The sequence below is a fragment of the Galendromus occidentalis genome, unplaced genomic scaffold (genome assembly GCF_000255335.2).
Source record: "Galendromus occidentalis unplaced genomic scaffold, Mocc_1.1 scf7180000076583, whole genome shotgun sequence".
Lineage (NCBI taxonomy): Eukaryota > Metazoa > Arthropoda > Arachnida > Mesostigmata > Phytoseiidae > Galendromus > Galendromus occidentalis.
In genome coordinates, this window is record NW_003804572.1 from 1,171,824 (window position 1) to 1,194,302 (window position 22,479).

At 51.5% G+C, this 22,479-nt stretch overlaps 1 protein-coding gene across 1 annotated transcript in view; it reads right to left on the reverse strand.

The window, feature by feature from the left end:
* The window catches only part of LOC100908066 (klarsicht), a 33,689-nt gene extending 11,830 nt beyond the window's left edge, over positions 1-21,859 (reverse strand). Inside the window, exons 1-7 of the mRNA XM_003739786.2 lie at positions 21,809-21,859; positions 21,628-21,714; positions 21,285-21,377; positions 20,836-21,045; positions 20,365-20,592; positions 19,483-19,684; positions 18,765-18,892 (exon numbers count right to left, since the gene is read on the reverse strand). Of these exons, the coding sequence (XP_003739834.2) occupies positions 18,765-18,892; positions 19,483-19,684; positions 20,365-20,592; positions 20,836-21,045; positions 21,285-21,377; positions 21,628-21,714; positions 21,809-21,859 (999 nt within the window). The remainder of the gene's footprint in view (positions 1-18,764; positions 18,893-19,482; positions 19,685-20,364; positions 20,593-20,835; positions 21,046-21,284; positions 21,378-21,627; positions 21,715-21,808) is intronic.
* Positions 21,860-22,479: the final 620 nt, after the last annotated feature.

Consider the following 22,479-nt stretch of genomic DNA (forward strand, 5'->3'; position numbering starts at 1 on the left):
CCGAGCGAAGTTGATGCTTGACGATTAAACGAAGAAAAAATGCCTTCTGGAGGAGGTAATGAGAACTTCGGACCGTCCATTCAGCCGGAATCCACGCTTCTGGTTTGGCAAAAACTCGCATCGGACTGCTGAGTGACACCCCGTAAAAATCGAGACCGAAATCACCGAGCATTCGGAAAGTTCGCTTCTGGGACGTATCGACCCTTCCAAGGCAAAGGTGAACCTGCGACAGAGAGCGACTACATGGAGCGGGCGAGCCCATATTATACATCGACATTGAAGTCGACCTTGAAGCTAAGGTGTGGATACGATCTCCGTGCGAGCCGAGAAAGGGTTCTGCAGACATGACCTAAATCTCGATCTACCCACACACTTGCGACGATTCGTCGTGGATATTGCTCGGAGGAGGAGGAGAGAAAGCGGAAGATTCCGTTGCGGGTCAGCCGACACTGAGGCACAGACTCAGTCAGTGAAGCTCGCAGAGGAAGACACGAGACAACCTAATGAAGCTGCACCTCGCTGCTACTCCGAAGCTCGTTGACAGCTCGAGGCGCGACCCGCGGCTATGGGAACGAGAGACAACACCACGAGGAGCTTCGATCAGGAGGGCCAGGCGGGTGTTTGGGAGGAAGGAAGTCAGAGAGAGCGACGAAGCGGTGAAACCTGACTGAACGAGTGAATGTTCGAACCCACCCCGTCAGTAGACAGCAACCGAGATTCCGAGACCTCGAAGAAGCCACTTCCTTTCGGATTCGAGCCCGGCGGTGGAAATCTCCGCGGAGCCAACGACTCGATGTTTCGCGGCGGAGCTCAAGCGACGAACGAGGGAATAACATCCACGCATCGCGAGATTTGTCCGATGCGTTTAGGATTCTTGTCTTGAGCCTCGATCGGTCTGGGCGTGAAGAATATTGATTAGAAATTTATCAGGCTGCGTATCCGTGAGGTTCATCGCGGCAAACACGAGCGTCTGGCGAGTGGTCTCCTCAGAAACGATCTACTCGACTCCGATAAATGCATCATAGAAGTCACCTCGGACCTGGGCTCCGGTTGACAATGATACGAACCCATTCTGATTCGACTGAACGCTCAAGCGAGAACGAATTCCCCCACCACGCTGTTCGGACGAACGAACGAGTGAGCGAGTGAGTGCATAGTGGGAGTGAATGAATAGATGTTCTCGGCATTGTTCTTAAATGCTCGAAGTCACCATCGCTCAAACCTATGCTACGGAAGTACTACGGGAACAACACCGCCAACGGGAGCAGCATTGAATACGACTCTATCGATTCCTAGAGCGGTCGATCCGTCGCAGAGCAGGTGGGGCGGATGGGGAATCGCTGCGAGCGGGAACGGACCAGATCGCCACCCGGCACTACCGTCGCGATATGCAGACATCAAACACACTCAGCCCTGGCATGTGTCCGCCGCTGGGTGTGAGAGGCATCTCTGTCACGTTCTCATGGCAAGCGTCCCGTGACAGGCACGGCGAGTTCGGACTTGAACTTCAAAACGCTTCCCGGACGCAACCCTTCGACAAAGGACGAGTCGGACAGAGCAAAATCATACGCAGTCGAGTCCTCGGACTTTTAGAGGGAAAGTCTCTCGATCGGTGATTATTTATCGATCGATCGGATTAGTTAGAGGAATTTCCTCGAGCGGAACAGAAGCCCCGGGTGGGAGAATCTTTTGAAACCAATCAAAGCACTACCGACGATTTGCACTCTATGACGAACCGTCCGGGATTCCTGCCCTCTCAATAGTAGGTACCTATTTGTTGAAGAAAAGAAGACCATACGAGAGAATCCAATCTAGTGTCAGTTGTTCCCGAGGGGAGAAAAGAAAATGCACTCAAGCAGACCATTCCCCGAGCGCGCCCGCCCGCCCGCGCGCCACCGACAGCTGAGTCAGTGGCCTGTCTGTCTCCTCGTGGTTTTACACGGTCTCAGCCAGCTCTATGATAAGTGGACTTGGTCCCCTTGAACCCGTAGCAAGCATTCTTCGCTCGCTTTGCAGCTCGTAGCCGAACCTGTGAGTCTGTCGTCCGAGCAAAGCCCTTCGAGACGTCTTGTGTACGCCGCCGATGACTAATCCCTCATTGACCACTGAAGCGATTCTCTCGCTGCTTGCCGATCGAGAGTTCTGCGAATTCCGCTCGGGGAAGCCAGTGACCGTTCGATGACGTGTTTTTCTTTTTCTCCTTCACGTAAATTGCCGGAAGTTCGTTTTCGTTCGAGTTTTGCAAGAGTCGAAACAATAGAGTAGGATCGCAGATCGAGGTAGCCTGAGTCGGCGCGGACATTTAGCCGCCAAATGAGGGCCCCAGCATAAAGTGGACACAGCTGTTGAATCGAGAATAACCGAGATCAGTCTGCCGACTCACTAGATCGACACGATCCGAGAGACACACAACATTGAAACGTTGAATGTCTGGGTGAAGCATTAATAGAGGGCCCTATTAGACTCTCCTCTCGACTGTTCCGTCAGAATTATCCGACCACGAAAGTAAGGATTTGATCCGACTTCTCGGGAGAGATGTCCCGATGGATTGATTTTAAGCAAAGCGCCTTTGAATGAATGAGAGTTCCCAACTCTTCAACCTGTCCTTGGAATATTGCATGTGGTAGGACACGAGGTCTCGAGGCAGACCTTCCCGAGTCGTACCATAGAAGATGAACCTCCTTCAGATACCGGTTGCGCCGATCGCGAAAGCTGTCGCGTGAGAAATGATACGACCTGCAGTCATTTCGAAGAGAGGAAACTTCGTGTCCGAATGGAGTCGTGTCTCATAAACGAGAATGCGGTGGGCGTCACAGCTGAGAAACGGGTGACAGACATCAACTGCTCTTCTGATATTGTATTCTCTTCTCGCAGTCCGCAGTAAGTGAAGCTCTTCGTGCGGTCGTCTGACAGGAATAGCGCCCACTCCGGGAACCCGACCCGAGATTCACGAAAATCGCAAGCCTCATGTCATGACGTGATTGCAGATTCACTTTTCGGTCCTCGCAAAACCCTAAGTGATGTAAGGATCTCATCTCTCCAGCGATTTCGTCTCCTTCTCCTCGAAGCCTTTCTCGGCCGGTAACCCAGATATTCGGAGCTGCAGCGCGCGGAGCAGCTGCCCAGTACTCCACCACGGGAGCAGGGAGCGCGCACCCTTCCGCGTCTAAATCGGGATAAGGAGCAACAGATTCGGTGAACGACGGGTTCGAACCCGAATTATTACACAACAAGAGCCTTCCACACAAACGCTCGGACGATATTCACGACGACACACCACGGTCAAACGCTTCAGATCGGCGTTAACCTTGCCCAAGCGCCCCTCGTGAAATGTTACCGTTGAATGAAAGTTTTATTGAGGACTCGGTGGTCGACTGGGCGAGCGAGCGACCGACACGACCGACCTACGAACGCGCCTTTCACTGATCCATCCCCCGGCATTTTCCCAATCGCACAATACACCCTTGATTACAGAAAGGGAAAACGACAAACATAATCCAAGAAACCTGGCTCTGTCCGATGCAGGAGGGCCAGCCAGCGATACCTGATCTGCAGATTAGCGGGCGAGCGAACGAGCCAGCAAGCCAGCTCGCCAAGCAGCCTTCCGATCTGCATGCATTGTACGATTCGCTGTGCTCTCGGACCAAAACAATGATTCGAGATCCGGCAGCGATTTGAATGCTTGGACGACATCCATCGGCGCGATATCGACGGTCAACACGCCCATGGGAGAATTATGTAAACATCTCTGAGTAAGGATGCAGTACCTCGAAAGGGAGAGGAAATTGTCACGGCCCTCGACTGACCGAACACGGTAGTCCGCTTCCGAAACCGCTTCAAGTTCAACAACCCCTCCACAGACAGCGACCGAACGGCGACCGTAAACTTGAGCGCCATAAGAGCAGGGACGGCCGTCCATCGGAGAATGGAGAGAAGAACTTTTTCTGGTGCCCACTTGATAGAACTTTTGCGTTCCAAGGTGAAAGGCAGAGAGGAGCCTTTGATTTGATGTGGTGTTTCATCAACGCGCGAAAGCCTGCGGAGATGATTGGACGCTGTACGAGTATTTCGTCCTAGAGGAAAACCTCAGCAGTTTCTGTTTCGAGACGGAGATGGTCTGCTCTCACTGACGTGAGACAAATAGATTGCGAGCAGGATTAATGATTCTTCCGCTCCGACCCTCCCGTCTCGACCATATCTTCCATGGAGGTAAGTTTCCCTCCCTGGGAAACTCCACAGCGATAGAGGAATCCTTTCCGGGGCACTACCTGTGGATTCAATCGGAGGGAACGTAGCGCGATTCCGCCGTACGTCTGATTGACCCAAAAAACATTTGGTACGGTGAATGAAAGCGTGTGGCAGAGCGTATCTCCTTCATCTCGTGTGATGACGAGCTAAATATGGCACATCAACCGCGTATCACGAAGCTCTGGAATAATTTGCAGAAGAATATCACTGTGTCGTACCGTCGGACGAACGATAAGCTTCACGTCATGTTTCCTCTCGCAGGGACGGTCTTGTTTCTCGCATGAATCGATCTTGTCGGGATCGATTGACATTATTGCTGTCACGCTCGGAACACAAAGTGGTTTCCGAGAGGTGACGCGAGAAGTCAAGAGTATTAGCGCGAGGATCAGCCGGATCGCACTCTTCACCAAGTTCAAGACGGCTCGCTTTATTACCAACGACAACAAGAGCATCTTCAACAACAAAGAACGTTTGTGGTCTTTTGCTTAGCTTGGAACGAAACGTCAACTCGACCGTCGCTCGTGGCGGTGAAGGTGTTGGCCATCGCGTTCAGGGCGTTACTCGAAATGCCGGAGGGTCGCGGAGTGACCGCTCCCGGGGAGAGCGACGAGGCGAGGCAGAAATTTTCTTCATTCGATTCCCCCTTTCGGAAATCGATTTAAGTGCTCGCGGCTCGGCGACCTCCATCCCGACAGGATCGCTCCCTTCGAAAAAGGTCCGAAGCGAGCGTTCCCGGAGTTGCGTGATATCACACTCCGAAACGGGGCACTCGGAGTCTCAGTCGGTGCCGTCCGTGGAATCTTTGTAACCGGCAGAGCGGAACCCTCATCACAGAGCGGCCGAACGTTCGTCCGCGTTTCCAATGTGCGTCCGGCCCAGACGAGACGAGCAAGCCTTACCTTTGTTCGCTCATCCGACGGCGGGCCCGATGCCGCCGTCGTCAACGTCGCCGACTCCGCGTGAATGAAGCATGAAGGGTCGCTGGATTTTCTGTTCCATTGCATGGAGCCATCGGTCCGACTGACTGAGCTATCTCAATTATTGTGTCTCTTCCTCTTGCCACCAAACCCTTGCTTTGTTTTGATTGTTGCTGTCGCCGTCGCCTCGCCGCGCTCCCGTAGGCTCCGTTCGAAGTTCCTCCACGCAGACGAGCCGTATCATCCGAGCGATCAATCATCAAACGATCGACCTGTTGTTCTGATGTTCTGGCAAATGAGCGCTCAAAATCACTCAACAAAGCGCTCGAACACGCACAAATCGCTCGAACAGAGCGTTGGGCAGTGCTTCGAAGACGTTTTTCGAGCGCAGCTCGGAGGAGGATCTCGAGCATGAACTCATCTCTAAGCAGAGATACACCTGAACAGAGAGAGCCGAACCCCACTCACTACAAGCCGGAGCGGGGAGCGAACCTCCGTATCGACCACCGCTCTCGGTAGAAGACGTACCTCAATCGCTCTGATGGGGATGGGTTACACTTATATCCTGGGTTCGATGATGGGAATGGGGTTCCGTTATCCAAGGTGAAGAACACATCCACTAATTCTCGCTGAACCGAGTCTGAAGCACAGGTCACGATAAGAAGCGGGGGAAAAAAACGAGAAGTCCTACAACGGTTATCTCCTCACGAATAAACACGGCGGTGCACAAAAAAAATATGCTGCTGTCAGATGCGCGTCCAGTAAATATGCGTCTCGTGTACCGGCACACTCATTCGGTCGTCTGGTACCTTACTCGGTTGGCGGCTGTCTGTCCGCTGCCGCCGCTAGGCATCCAACAATCGTGTGAGAGACATGGAAGAGAGGGCCGTGCGCCGGAGAGGGACTACTCTACATCCACGGCCAACACCGCCACCACCGGCAGTGGCAGCTCCGTTGAGGGAAGGAAAGTCCGACCAACAAACCGAGCAAGCGACCAACTACCAGACGCCGAACTTGCTCCGGCAACAATCACAAAATTAAGTTAGCTCGCATTATACCCGCAGTCTCACAAGGAGTGCTATCGTATGCGCTCTCCAAATACCACCCGCGATCCCTGAGCAGTCAATCCGCGCGGCAAGATTCGTCTCCCTGCTCCATGCGAGTCATCCGATTGCTTTCGGAACTGATTTACTCTCGAGTTTGGTCGAAGCAAACGGTCATTTATCAGCATCGCACATCGAGTCGCAACGAGCGTTGTGTGGTCGAGGGAAGTTGAAAGAGGAAACCCCGATCCGATCGGAGATGTTGAGACAATCTAGAGTGTTGACGCGTCTGAGCAAACCGAGATAAATTATGGTTTCAGCGCATCTATCCGATATTGGAAAGAGCGAGAAGAGCGATGGTCTCCACGAAGCCATCTTGTTCAGAATGTTACGAAACGCAGTGAACACTCAAACGGGCTAAGTGGTTTCCGAAGAAAAATCACTTGCGATGCGCACAGCGCTCTGAATCCTGACAGCGTCCACTGGCGCATCTTTCGATCAATCTCCGAGTGAGTTCAATGTTGCGGCGGCGTCCAATGACGAACACCTGTTCTCGCCTTCGGTCACTTGCCGGATTGGACACGGGCCGCTCAAGAGCCAGGATTGTTCACTCGTTCATCAAAACGCTGATCAAACCCTCGATCGTCTCGGATTGCGTCGATTGAGCATCGAAAGTTTTCAAAGCCATCAAACGAGAAAAGAAGTTCGCTTTTCTCGGAAACACAGGCCGAAAGCCGTAATGGTTGAGGTACGAGAGAAAAGAGCTCGGAACCAGACGTCGCGTCGTCTCCCCTTTATGTTTTTCGGGAAAAGTCGAAGCATCGAACATCGTAGCAGCCAAATGAGGATTTTCCTAGATGATCGAAACGAACGAAAAAACAACCCGGGGGGAAACCGATAGCGAAGATATGCCAGCGATTTTCACCTATCGCGTTCACAATGCGCCGTATGTACAAATAACCATTTGGAGAAACATCAAAAGACTGAGTGAGTCATGAGGAGACTGGGCTGAGACGTACCGAGACACAAATCTTTCAGATCATTATTCGGGCGCCGATATGTCTTTATGCTTGAATCGCGTGTGTATAGAAACAAACACTAAATTCATCGTACTTGATGCCGCTCACTCCTTCCCCATCTGCACAAGAAGCATGGACGCGGGCCGGCTGAGTCAAGCCAGGATTTCAGATAGGCCTCGGGAACCGTTCTCGAGAGCTTAACATCTGGATTTTACGCGACAATCTCTAGCTCGCACGTCTTCTTTACCGAAAGCCGAAACGGGGGCCGAATTCTCTTCGATGCTGGTGGTAAGTCACACATCATTCACCCTCGGCAGGATCACAGAATCCTACAGAATTCATCGAGGAAAACGTGAGACTCGCGATAATGAATTTTTCGCTAATTGTGGCCGCCCCGATCGGCACAGCGAGAGCTCCCAGATGGAACCAGTTTGCGTGAGTTACGCATCGTTTGTCAGTTATATGGGTGGTAGCAACCTAGTACACACAAACAAGATTCGGGGTCAACGGGCAAACGAGCGGGGAAACAAATATTCACCCTTGTTGTGGGCCATTTTGGAACATTTATCAAAAATCATGGCTCGACGAGCCCATCATCTGTCCTGAGACGCTCAACGAGCACGACAAGCGAACAATCTGCTGGTTCCCGATGCAAACGATGTCTTTCGATCGCCCTTCGAAACCTATAAAGACGTCAGGAGGATCCTTCGATGCGCGCGACGAGTTTGGATCCCGCATATCCATAATAAAAAAAAAGCTTGGGATCGGCTGGGTTTTCCGGGGAAAAACAGTTCCGAATTCGATTCACTTTTGCCGCAACAAATGTCGTCACAGGCTACAATCGAAGTCCGCACGCGCTAGGGAGGAAGCACTTGGTCTTCTTCATGTTTCGCGAAGCTGTTTGATCATCGAAGCGTCCAACGCATGGTCGCGACCCGAGGTCGAGAAGGCGCCCCGTAGAAGACACAACGGTTGATTTTTGCAACAAGTATTACTACCGCCACCGTCAACAACGACAACAAGAGCCAGCAGCAGCAACAACAACAAGGGAAATTTCGAAGCATCGTTTATAGCGTACACGGTATTTTGCCGAGAGAAAAGGGAAGGAAGACCCGCAAGTGAATAACTGAATAGCAATAGAAACTTTCAAAGGATATTCCGGAGATTAATACCTTTCTTATTTTTTCGTATCATTACATATAATTCATCTGCATATCATCGAGAAGGCTCCGCTATCCGAGGGATGCGTCGTCGACTCATGAGTGATGAAACGGAATCACGGGAGAAGCAAACCACCTATTCATTGGATCCCACTCAAGAGCTATTACTTCCAGGTGCCCGTACTACTCCGGAGAAAGATATCGCTTCCCAGACGTTCCGCTTTTCCCCACTCAGTCAGTCAGTCCGCCAGCTCCAGATAGACCGTTGGAATGTCTCGGACTGCTATTGATTCTGCCATCGGTCGGACCACAATTGGAACGAACAGCGCCATTTTTTTCCAAATCTGTTTGCCAGTGCTTCTTGTATGTATTCTTTTTCTCTTCCGTTCGTCCTTTGTAGCGGACGCTGTTCTGGCACAGTCGAGACCTGAATCACGAACATCGCCCTTCGGCTCTGCCCGGCCGGTAATTGGCGGCAGCATAAAACCAGACTATGAGTCACCAACTTCTCTTCTGGCAGAACTTGAACGGATGCTCCGGCAACTCTTCAACGTTGCAGAAAACGCCACGTGGCGGAAGACAACTTTAGGGCGGTGGCCGCAAATTCTGTTTGATCGGCCGCACGATCGTCGCTCGAGAGTTTGCTCGATGGAATGTTCTGACAGGAGATCGCAGCGTATACTTGCCGATCCCTCGGAAGTTCCTCGATTCGACTTCGATATGTACATCGATTATTCTCGATTTACCCGATTCTCATTGAAACGACGATACCGAATTTCTCGAATAAGTGAGATGTGATCCGATATGAACATCCGCGGTCTCCGAGCACCGAGAAAGAAGATCGAAACTTTCGATGGCGTCGATTTCGATCGGCGGACCCGGCGTCCAGCCCCCGGGAAACTCTGTGTTATGGAGGCGCGAGTCCGTCATTTTCGAATGAGTCGCTTTTTTAATCAGTTGAGTCACACGAACAAGTCATGAGAAACAGATGGCATTCTGGGCGTTCAAACCCTTTCATACTCGGACACGCTTGACCGACGGAAAGACCATGCCACGTGCACTCGGAATACATACATGCCAAAAACGGGAATCGTGCGAAATACGAGTCATAACCCTATCTGTCAATGATCGAGAGCTAGAGTGAGTCACCGAGGTTCGATTCTTATCTGAGTGGGAGCCCCGGGCCACCCTGTCAGACCGATCCGTCGAGGACCCTCGTGCCCATCAACGAGCGGCGAAATCAACAATCCCTTCGAAGGACTACATAACTTAGGAGCCTCGCTTATCCGGATCCCCTGTCCCATAAACGCTGTCGAGAGACCAATGGACACTTGTTCAGGGCTCACGAGCGCGAACTCCGCGGCTTTGGGCCGGAGGCAATCGGACTTAATTAAAAGTTGTCCACGACTGATGGAAAGCTTACGTGACTGACTTGTCTAACAGCCTCGAATCACGATCATGTTACTCATTCGGGGAGCGGCCCGAAGATCTCCGGCAGATCCGCTTTGATTAGTTCTGAGACGACTCGTCCTATTCGCTGTTTGAAATCTCTGAGTGCTCATAACGGTCCACGAAAGTTATCCAGAGCCGCGCGTTTAGCGACTCGTGGTAGTAATAGTAATCGTTGTCGCTCGCTCGACTGAAGCTCTAGAAGAACGCCGAGGCGCCAAACGAGCGGATAATCGATACCTATAATGGATACAAAATTACTTCTACCCAACGCTTGTCAGACGGCGGACCACGTAAATTTCCTGGGTAGCTCGTGTGTATTTGTGAACGAACCAACGATAGACCGACCGACCGACTGCGTGAGTGTGTATTTCTTTTCGCGTGTTTGTGCGTGTGCGCGTGCGTGCGCGCGCGCTCTTGTGTGAGATTGTCCGCATCGGAGACAACGCCCCCACCCAAACACCAGTTGCAAACCCGATGCCGCCTCACAACAACGACACCCTCCTATTGTCGAGACGCGACTCCTTGCGCAACTCTGTCAAACGGAAGTTCACAAAACAGCCCGTTAAAATTTCACTGCGAATTGTAGATGCCGAGCTTCATTCGCTTCTTATGTACGATTTCCGCCGATGTTGTTCTTTCTGCTTTGTATAGAAAGCGCCGGATAGCAATCACAGCTTCGAAGCTACCGAATCGAGGGATGTTTTTCTCGCTGTCTTATCGCTATAAATTACCTACTACACGTGTAAAGATCACAATGCACGGATGAGCGCACCAGGGTAAAACAGGATCCGGCAAAGACATGGAGGAGCAGGTTGAGCTCCAGCTGGAGGAGGTACATTTCGGATGAGTACCATCTGTCCTCGTTTATGAATCACTCTCTGATTGCCACCGCAGCCGTCATCGCCGCCGCTGGTGAAAACGAGCCGCTCATACGAATTCCTCAGCGCCCTCAACTCTGGCGGACATGTTGCAATGCAGAGTTTTCCCATCTCTTCATGTTCCGGCTAATTGTGCTCTTTCGTGACCATTTTCTCCCGAGCGAGCACGGAGCTACCATATGACCTGCCTGCCTGGCCGCCCGCCCGTCTGCCCGACTGCCTACGCTTTGTCTGTCTTCTCGGAGCCCGCCGCTCCCGCCAACTCTCGCACTGAGTTCGTAGACCATATGGGCGCTTCGCATGCATGGATACCCGAATGAATCCCTCGTAGAGCGCGAGAGAATGGGAACACAATGCTGTCCAGGAGCAAGAGGATCCCTCGTTGGAGGAGGCTGAGGTTATGAAAAGGAGTGACCGATGCGAGTGAATCGCTGAGCGCTCATATAAAATTTACTCCGAAGGCCAGCTGCTCCAACCAGCCAGCTAGCGGGTTGGTAGGCCGGCAAGCAGAGCCACCAACAGACAGACTACTCGTCCGTCCGTCCGTCGAGGAAACCTAAAGTGCTTCCTACCCAGCTCAAATCACAATTATCTCATCACGTGATCATCATTCAGAACGAGTCTCTAAATGTCTAGTTGGGAATCGCCCAGTTGCGTCACCTCGGTATCGAGAGCGCTCTTCGAGTGTAATGGAACCGCGTGAGCACGGGCTGGCAATTCATGAGTGAACTGGCTGGAAACCACAAGCAGCCATTCGATTCATTGGTTCCGCTTGATTCTGGGATTCTAGTCCTCACCGGTTCAGGGTTACCGTCTTGATAAATCGTTGCGTTTACCCCGTCCAACAAGACTAAGTCAGCTCAGCTCCAGTCCGCAATTCTGAGCCTGTTCACACTTGGTTTGTGCCTTGACCATTTTATGTTTGGTATAAGTAATCGAGAAAGAAAATTCATTCGATTTTTCCCTGGCTTCGAATTCGACTTCGTAGCTCTACACCTGTGACAGCGAACCGGGGTAGGAACCCTTGAGAATGGGCACAACAACCCCTCGAATCTTCCCCGTCTCATGTCGTGGACAGAGCAAAAGGAAGACGCTTCCACAGCTGGAGTGGGGACTAGAGCCCCATTCAGCCCCGCCCTGCGGGAAATGGTCTCTCGTATTACATCCTCTCGAGATCGATTCGGGACGTGCTGGCGATCCTTCATCAAATGAGTAGGAGTCTCCACACGGGGTAAGGATTAGAATCAAGCCCCAGAGAGATTTCCTCAGTCAGTTGCAAATCACTCCTGAAGATCTGCTTCTTGAACCAAGAGCGGGTAATTTCGGAAGGACGAGCTAAATTCGCGAGTCGAAGAAGCTGGGTCGCTCCGTCCGCTGTTCCAGCAAATTAAGCCGCGAGGTACCATAACGGGTTGATAACGAGAGTCGTCCTTCCTTTTGAAGATTTCCACGGGGATTTCGTCTGAATAATTAATTTAATGGATTAATATCGGACGGGAAAATCTGCGATTATCCGGAATGAGGGCCCGTTCTCGGCACTACACGGTTTTTCCTCGTCGGAGTTTTTGCCAGGCAAATAACGATCAGCTGACTGTGAGCACCGATTGGATCATATGGGCTCGTCGCCGGTAGCGCACCATGTCGAAAATGGCAAGGCCGAAATCTGGGCCAGAGAAACGGAGTGCGTGGGTCGCTCGTAAACGTTTTCTACTAATTGCTTCTTCGCTTTGTATTCGAACGAGTGTCCGAGATCGGCGAGGAAAGCATGTTCTGTCATATATCAACATGTCAAAAATGGCAATGTTGCCACAGACAGACGATTGACGTCGACCGTTTTAGGATTTGAACCTCGTCGTCTTCTACTGTCGTTTAAGGTTCTGACCGAGAAAAAACAATCGAATTTCACGCGACGCCAAAGTGTTGGGCCTACAGGCACGTAATCATGGAAGCCATCTCGGAGCGGAGAGAAATCAATCAAAATTCTTCGTTCCACCTAGCTTTCGGAATGATAGGGACACCGACGAGGCACCGAAAATTCCAATTTTCGTAAATTGAGCGCCGTCAATCGAAAAGTTTCGCGGGGCCGAAAATTTTCGATGGCCCCCGCCGGACGCTCGATCGCGACGAATGTTCGCTCACCGTCGCACCTTGTCGGGGTAACATATGTCCCGAAGATTTCGGAAACAATTCGAGACAGAACTTCCGCAGTGAGCGATTTTTCCTCGCGGGCGATCACTCATTCGGAGCTTCCGCGGTCCACACTTCGTCAACGAGAGAAATTTTCGGATGGCTCTACGCCCAAGCTGCCGACGGTCCCAGCGTACGACAGGAAATTTCATCGAACTCGTTCCCGCGCGATTTGGAATTCCACTCGGACTTGTAACAAGATTGATTCAATCATTCGATTTCAACCGATCCTCCGATGGCTCGTTTGTCAATTCGCCCGAGTCGTGAACTTGTCGTGACGGGGACCTGGCGTTCAGGTCGCTTTTTTCACAGTCGTTCAGTCATTCGTCAGTCACTCGGCTGCCGGCCGGGTGGCCGGCCAGCTATGAGAAATATTCGACGTCGGCTGATTCGGAACGGACAGAAAACGCGAATAATTGTCAACGTCGTCGTCGACGCTCGAAGCGCTCCGTGAAGGGAGCCGCTGCCGAGGAACCCGAGTGATGGTTTCCGTCGGACTTGAAGAGGAAACGAAAGAGTTCCTCATCGCCGCCGAGGGGAAGTCTCAACTCCGATGGCCGTATCGCATACTCGTCCCCCCGGAGCGCTGAGAGGTACCATTCGGGATTCTATTCCCGATTGCGGTGCGTAGGTTGACAATGCAGTTTGCGGAACGACGGTACCAAATGGGAAACTTACAACCGGACACCGGAGAAATCTCTCGTCTGGTGAACAATAAAATTATTTGCGGCTTCGTCCGGACCGTCTCGTTACTTTTGCGAAAAAAAACCTTTCACCCCATCTTGAGGAATTCGAGAAGACAAACTTCCAGCTTTCGCTTTCATCTTGGTCTCCCGGAGCACCACGACGGTGTCGAGTGCTCTGGAATATGATCTTCGGTCAACTGACGGATTATGCTTCCTATCGCGGATTTCCACATCAGCTGTAGCCGAATCATCAACGGTGGATTACAAGGTAGTGAATTGATCGACGGCGATCTGAAACAGAATCACAGCTGCTGTGGCTGCCGGACAAGTGGCGGCCCAAGTCACCGCTGTGTCGGTCGGTCGGTCGATCCTCCCGTCCGTCCGCCGCTTGGCTGGTCAGACGGACAGGCAGCTACCGGACTCGGAGCAACTCACGACCTCGTCAACGCTGACAGCTCCATGTCAAGAATAACACGGCGGCCCGCGACCGACGAACTTCAGTTCTCTCCTATCTCAGTCAGTCGGCTCGGTCGGAGCGATTCGCGATTGAAGTACACACACGCGCTCACCGAGGACTAACCCACCGCCACTGCTTCGCGCGTTCATCACCGCGATCAGTGCAGCCATCGGCCACCGTCGCGCCATGTTTCGATATTGATACAGTAAGCGAGGAAAGTTTTAAAGCAGCCCACACCGTTCTGGATTGTGGTCGAGAATCGGAGCTTAAGTGGAAGGAGATCAGAGCCTTCGGACGAGAGGAAAAGCTTTGTCACGTATTGTGCATGACGTCAATGGTAGCGTCTGCGGAAACCTATGAGGCTGAATCAACACCTTGCGTGCGCTGCTCCCGAGCAACTTCCACGTCGAGGTATGCTCCTCTTCACAGCCCGAAATTTCTAACTTACGGAATTTCGGCCCCGGATCCTACCATGCTCTCCCGATCCTCTCACTTCGCGACACGTCGAGCTCGATATCGAAAACACCTCGGGCAGCTCAACTCCCACCTTTACTCGAGGTTCCAGGTAGTGAAGTTTCGCTCGCGAGAGCAATACTTGGCGATCCTATCCAGGTATTCAAATTTCAACGAGAGCATCTACCTTCTCTTTCCGAATCCACTGGATCCGTACGAATATCCAACGATGGAGGTGGACGACACAACCTTGAATCAATCCTGCCTGGATCCGATTCTCTCTGGAACCACTTTCACTGAGCACTTCGTTGAGGAATGCTAGATGAGCACTTTTATTTCCTTTCACTTAGATGAACTTCGAGTGTGTACAATCTCCACAATGGGCGTATCTCTCGATACGGCCAAGTAGAAATTGGAAACACAGTCAACCCGTAGGTGGATATAAGCGACTAGCGAAAATTCCGTTCTGCCGATAGCTCGCCGCAGACATCAACTGCCGGCTGGAACAGCGCCTCTGTTCGCCGAGGGGAGAGAAGAGAAAAGAACTTACACGCTAGCAGATGGCCGCTACGCAAGTTGAAAATAGAAGTTGTGGGAGTTGCTGATGGTCACAGGTCGTGTTTGATCAGCGAACAGACCCTCGAATTGGGTCAGCGGAAACAACTGACCCACTCGAATGATAAGCAAACTATTCTACCGGTGTGAGCCGACGATTATGCTCCATCCAAACCCTGTTCCGAGGCATCGGTCAATTAAAACATCCCCAGCCGACAAATTATCGAGAAAAAAAACTAACGAAATTCAGATTCGTGCGTCGACGAAAAAAAGGGAATCGCTCAGACAAACGATCTCGGGATCGATTCGGGTCGGGATTCAATATCGAGCGTTCCTGAGGAACGAAGCGACGGAGAAAACGATACCAATAAATGCCGTGGACCAAGAACTCCGTTCGAAAGAGGAACAGCTCAGTTCTTGAAGGAACAACGCACAATGCCGCGACCGAGTTCCTATGCCCAGAATATTCAGCCTCGACTTCTGTCCGGTTATGTACGGAACTTTCCCCTTGAAACAATCACCAGATAAAAATATCGCTTCTTTCGTTTCCTAGCCACCGTTGAACTTCACGACGTTGGACGCACTCAAAATTATTGCAAAGACCTCGGACGTACGCATTCAACTTCCGTTATGTCGTTCGATAAGGGAGAGACGACTCATCAGACACCCGATTGTCTTCGATTTTCTCTGCCCAACACAGCCGAACAAACGAGAGGATTCGTCGTGCTTGTTCTCTCGTTTCCCACGGAGGCGGGGGGAGCGAAAAACGCAAAATACGATGAGCTCGATATCGGAGGGATGAGCAAAAGCGTTCGGGGAAGCTGCAGCTCCGACGTCGGCTCTCATCATTCCGAAAGCATCATGCGGCGACCGGCGACCTCAAAAGAATCTGAATTTGATGTTTTTTTGTAACTTGCTGAATGTTAGCGGTAACCCACTTAAGGAAGCGCTTTCTTCTTCCAGAATATAACGTTGAGGGAAACTCTCCAACCGTGTGCCGATCCGAGCGACGACAAGGCAGACAGTCGAGAAGTCAGCTGAAAGGCATTCGGGCAAGCGCACCAGAGCCAAGAGCGCTCACCTTACCATAGACATGGCAAGTTTTCAGCGCAACGGAAAGCAGCGCCGGCGCCATCTGGTGCCGGCACTTGGCACTCGGAGCAAATAGGGTGTGGCGGAAATATTCGTTTCAGAGTTTGGTTATAATGGTTCTGACGTATTTACGCTCGAATTACCACAGTCGTAGGATTCGACGCGGTAAACACATATCGACAGCAAGAGATCATCTGACGGGACAATGACGCGAGCCGGAAGAGACTGAACGGATGCGCTCTCGAAGTCAACACCTACTGACTAGGCCTCGGTGAGCTCCCGAACAAATTCGTTCGATCAGATTGTTTGCCGGACGTAGCCGATTGGGTCGTCTTGAATGACTATCGGGAATCTAACATCTCCCGCTTCGGATCGCGCACTTTCCACTTCGTCAAGCTTGCGACGGCTGCTCGAAAACAGAAACTCAAGGAATTCAGTGAACTTCCGGGAGAAGATCAGCCATCGACAGTTTGCGGGAGATTCCTGGCGGGCCGAGAGAATCAGTATCTGCTCCACAACCGCTGCGTATTCTCTAGGGGCGTGCATACTGAGACTCTCCGAATAGGGAGCTCAACGCAGCGAGTAGACGATGAAAAAGCAAAATTCCCCTCCTCCGCCCTGTTGATGATGCGAGCGTCCCAACAGCAAGGACCAGTCGAAAGCGGAGGAAGTTTTCCTCACAATATATATCGAGCGCTCGAACAGGGCTTTCTCACGAACTCAGTGAACCGTCGCTCTTTTCTCCAGGATGTGAACCACCCACATGCGCTCTCCCGATTACGACGTGGAGCTAGAATACCATTAGGGTGGACGAATCGGGATGAAATAGCCAACAGGTCGAGATCCGGAGCTCAGTCGGCTCATCGGGTTGAGGCCACGGAAACTCCATTCATCGTACTGTATGGATTCCTCGCCATCTCGCAGAGCTTTTTAAATGACCAGCTGCGGGGAACAAGCTCGCGACTGTACCGGGCGAGAGGGAGAATCCGTCACAGGTTGGTAAGGTGAAATATTCACTCGGACCATCTTGATGTCTACCTTGGTGACCCCGAGCGTGCTGGCCGGCTTGGGTAGTAATGTCGCGGCCCCTTGCCATCCCACTCCTTCAATGGCTACCCTGCAGACCCCGCTATTCGCGCACCCTTATGCCGCCTGGCAGGTTGACTATCTGACAGACTGACGGACGGACCGGCTGGCTGGCTTGTAACTCACCTCATATTACAAATGGCTCGAGTGTTCTCCCGAATCGCCTCGACTCGACAGTTGGCATTGTCATTATTGGACCGCACCGCGGACTTTGTGAGGCTTCTTAGGTGATTAGACGCTTGAGTCAATAGCAATAATTGGTAGGCTCCACTACTTCGGAACACTCGCTGCCCCCTGATCGAGACGAGTTCTCTCCATTCAGGGGGTATCTCAGATTGCGGGATCGATCTGATTCTCATCTGTTGGAAAATTCTCGAAATTTCCCCTCTATCATAGGCGCTCGAAAATATCGTTCCAGCGCGGCCCGCAGATAGGGAAATTGGACTCCGCGTATGCGGAACATGTCGTCAATCCATACATCTCGGAGACGAATCACTCTCAAGGGAATGGGGAATCGGAGTTGATTCGATGAAAATAAATGATGAGCTTCGCGCAGCCCATGAATCCGCTCCATCGTGACTTCGTACGAGGCGAGGGGTATGCACGCGACCACGGCCCAGGTCACGGAAAGCTCGATAAACATCGCAGTGTAAACACAATGCAGTTCATTGATACGACATGTGGAGTCTCTGTCGCTAGCGCGAGCCCAAAGCCTGGGGACACCGTAGGCGTCGTGCTCATTGTCAGAATAGAATGTCGGTGCCCTCGGAGCAGGATTTTCTTCGGAGGGCTTGCGGACTGCCAATGTCGGAAACACCGATAGGGCTGCTTTTCGAATAGGCAGTTCCGATTCAGTGCTCGCTTCATATGAAGTTGAGGAAGGAGGAAGTTGCTGATCAGATAGCGACAGCGGAACATCGAAGTGCTCGATTCGGACTTTCATCATGAGCTACCGGAGACAGTGGTTCTCGCCGTAAATTTATACCTCGATGACTAGATCGCCCGACAGAAATTTCGACCTCGGATCGGCTCGATTCCTGGACAGGGGGAAAAGCGATCAGGATAGAAACAGGACCAAGAGATATTCTGCTCGAATAATTGAGCGTCATTAAAAGCTTCGGATGAACTCCCAGAGATGAGGAAAGCGTCGACATCGGTACGGTGCCACCTGAGCAACCAAGTTTGAGTCACTGATCCTACGCTTCCAACTTCCTTCCTCTGGACTATCCGCCCCTCTTCCCCAAGCGACTTGCGTACATACTGATGGGAAGTTAAAATAGTGGACTCAGGCGATGAAAGCCTTTTGGGTGTGTTTTCGAATCACCGCGTAGTTAGGTTTTGAAGAAAAATCTCTATAAACAAGGGTGGAGACATCATGTGCGAATCAGCACACGGCTCGAATTTTACCGGAGGATGAACGAGGCAATCGATCATCCACACGGAGAGCTCGCTCTCGGTCGCGGATGAGTCAGACATTTGTTTAGCTCCACCTGAAGTTAGAGACTGCAGCGGGAAATGCAGTCGAACTCACCTTTTGGTTTTCCAGTTTGGTTTTCAGGTCGTGTAGGGTCCAGTATGATGGCACAGATTTTGGCGTCGGGAGTCTCGTTTCCATGTCACGTAGCCAACGACGTAGTGCTCGCATGTCGAACTTAACATCTGCAAATCAATCCGCGGAGTGATGAGAATTTGATTTCATGAAAATCCAACTACCCTCTCCGATCGTGAGACATCGAGGTATGAGCTCGCTGATGATTGTACATGCGAGGATAATTCTTCGAGTTTTCTACCGAAATCGGGACCAATGTGCCTCTGGCGAATCCGCGATGTAGAATTCGAGAACTTATCGCGGAAAAATACAGGGGACTCAGCGGGACTGCATTCCGATGCGAAACACCTCGAGGCAAAATACTGTCTGGCGTCAGGCATGGTGGATATGGTTCCAAATTATTATGTGCTGTATTGAGTATCCCGGTGACGTTGTTTCACAATTGATTCCTAGGAATGATTATCCCCGATCACCACACACTCGATGACAGGCTCATAAAATGACGCGCGAGAAGCTCCTCCAACTTCGAACCGAGTTTCCAAAATCATCCGCACCGGCGAATCTTCGAGGTAATGACTTGACCAAGAGGTTCATGACTTGTTCTCTTCATGAACGGTATTTGAGCGCAATGATTATAAAAAGGGAGGTCTCCGGTGAGAATTACACGAGCTGGCTCATTTGAAGTCGTCGAGAGTCTCACCATGGAAAATCTTGTCGTTGTCAATGGCGTCGTGGCGAACTCGAGTCGAATCCTCAGCCTTCTTCCACCGGGCTGTCAGCTGATTCGATAGAGAAATCACTTCGGATCTGAAGTCCTCCAGGATCGACGAAGACATCACTTCAACGTCACGTAACAACCGTTCTTTGCTCTCGTTGAAAGTCTCCAGGTCGTTCCGGAAGCTCTGCAGAATGAGAAAAGCGAAATTAAACTTCTTGCAAGTGCAGGCAGCTGATAAGGGTGATCGTAGCTCCATTTCGAACTCATTGCGAAATTTCCCCGTCGTCGAACTTGAACGGTGAACCAGATCGTGCGAAAGCCAGGAAGGGGTATTCAATTATCGAGCAAGAAATTCAGCCCGCTTCGATACGCCATCATTTAATTGAGGGCTTCCGATCCAAAGTGAAGAATGCGTGCTGCGAATTCCCTGGGACACGGAGATCAAGAAACGGAGGGCGCGCGATTCTCAGTGATGTCGAGCGGATTCCTCGGTACAAGCTCTATCTGAGTTATGCTTGGCTAAATTTTTCATGGGTCAGTTATCCGTATAAGCATCCAGTTCCTCAAGCCGCAGATTTCAGTCAAGGTCACTCCAACAGGACTGCTTCAATGCCTTGGCGGCCGCTGCGGTTGCCAAGGCAGAAGAGCATTTACCGCCGTGCGAACTGTCGACGTAGCCTGTCGCGTATCTCCCGTAACGCCGTCGCGTCGCCGACGGCGCGGCCCGACCAAACGTGACAGTTTATTCTAGCGAGATCAGAATTTCACTCGACAGCACCGAGCGCAGCATCAAGCGCGATCTACGAAAGAGTGCCGAGGAGCCGTCCCGAGATAAAAATTATTGTTGATGGAAAATAATCTTACTCTAGCCATCGATCCTCGGCGGTCGATGTTGGTTTCGCCATCGATTCTGGCCTCCATTTCTTGGAGCCACAGAAGAACTTCCTCGAGCTTTTGCACGAGTCCTTTGGCAGTGAGGGTCACGGCACTTTGTTGAACGAAAGGTGGCAGTGGTGTAGAGAGAGACGGCAACGATGAGTCCAAGGAGGACATACCTTCATCTGGACACAGAGAGAGTTCGTAGTCTGCTTCCTGGAATACACAGAGAGAGGACACCTTGAAAATTCATCACCGGATTCTTCCAATTAGGAGAGGATTAGGAGAGACGGGGAAATCATGCCGGGCCGCTCCCAGCAAATTCGTCCCCGAGACTGTCCAACGGATTCCTTGCCCTGCCAAGACAGCAACACATTTCGTACAATAGAGCGTATCGAACGCTGAGTTTCATCGCATAATCTCCACGAGAATTGCGGCGCGAAAACCTCCTGAACTCACACATGGTACGGAACGAACGAACGAACTGATAGATAGCCAGAAAGGCCGCTTTTCTGAGGTCCGGCGAGAAAGCGTCAACTTTCCACCGAGGAACCGTGGTGGTATGTGGTATCGCTGTGCTATGTATTCGACCCCGATGTAAATAAACCAACGGCGCCGACCAAGCGGCGGCCGCAACGCTGCCAGTTTACCGTGAGGCAGGAGCAGACGCTCACGAACGGCGAAAGTAAGGCTCCTTCAAGCCAGCTGCCGCGTTCTACCTTCGCAGAGCACTGCCAGGCAGCCTTCTACTACAAGAGCGATCACGAGGTGCCACCGGGGTTCCCTTTGCGGGAGCCTCACAATCAGAAAATCATAACATTAGCAGCCTCGCATCGTGCATATCCGTCCAATAATGAATCTCGAGATGACCTCTCAGAACTGGAGCACCTACTCAGGATCAGGCTTACCCTGCAGCTGGTTATCAGCTGATCGTCCATAAGGTAGTCGTAGTGGTTAGAGAGTGCATCCCAGAAGTCATCCCTTTTCGGCATCCGCCTCTGCTGCGGACGGAGCGAGGGATGACCATCTGTAGGTGAGGGAGGTGTCGAGGTGCTCCACAAAGACGACATCGTGAATGATAGTTCCTCGACGCTGGCGATTACGTAGACTGCAGAGAGCGAAATTGTTGGGTGAAGCGATGATTCCTCTAAATTAGCCGTCGACCGATACCGGTCGTGAAAGAAGGATGTACTTCAAGTATTATCCGATATGATCGGATCGGACTAATCGAGATTCGATCGTAGGACTCACCAATCGGCAAACGAGGGGATCCTTCGTGTAATTGGCGAGAATCTCGGAAGATGACACGCGATCCATAGCAGAACTATGGATGCAGATCTGGGAAAATACAACATCAGCATGATGAGATTGTTTTAGATGATATGAGGGGGATACATGAGGATCTAGGCATGCCACGACATTTAATTCCCACATTTTTCCCGTCGTTCTGACGGTCTTCGAAAATCACCTTCCAGTTCAGCATGGCACATCACTTATTTTATAGCTGCCTGATATGGAGCTCGGAGAACCTCCATGATCGTGAGTCTCCTCCCGGGGAGATGAACTTCATGCCTGGAAATAACACAGCCCGTTAGGCGAGAGCGAAGGGTGTTTATTCATCGCTGAGCACATGCGAGACCTGGCGCCTAGCGGACTCCGGAACACATTTAAGGCTCGAGAGAAGTACAGGCTCTAACGGCAAACTTTATATGATCTCGCTTCTCCTTTCTCTCAAAGCCTAAACACGGCTCGAACGAAGCTCATTCTCTGCGTTTTTGACGGATCACCGTGATAGCGAAAACCAATTTATCCGAACGGAGTTTCTCTCGGGAGAATTCCGTATACGGGAGGGAAATATATAACGAGGTCAATGTGGAGCTCGGTGGGAAGTCGTGTCCCAGGAAAACATGGGAAATATTGTGACGAGACTGATATTCCAATCCTTAGGAGTGTAAGTGAGTTCCATCCGATATATTCATCGGTGCGCTTTCGGAATCATTCGGAATGTCGCGAACGGATTAAGACTTCTGCTGTGAACAGGAGTCGGTTCGAGAGAAACTCGTTTGCTTCACTTGTTCTCACAGCGATTTGTTCCCGCGAGAG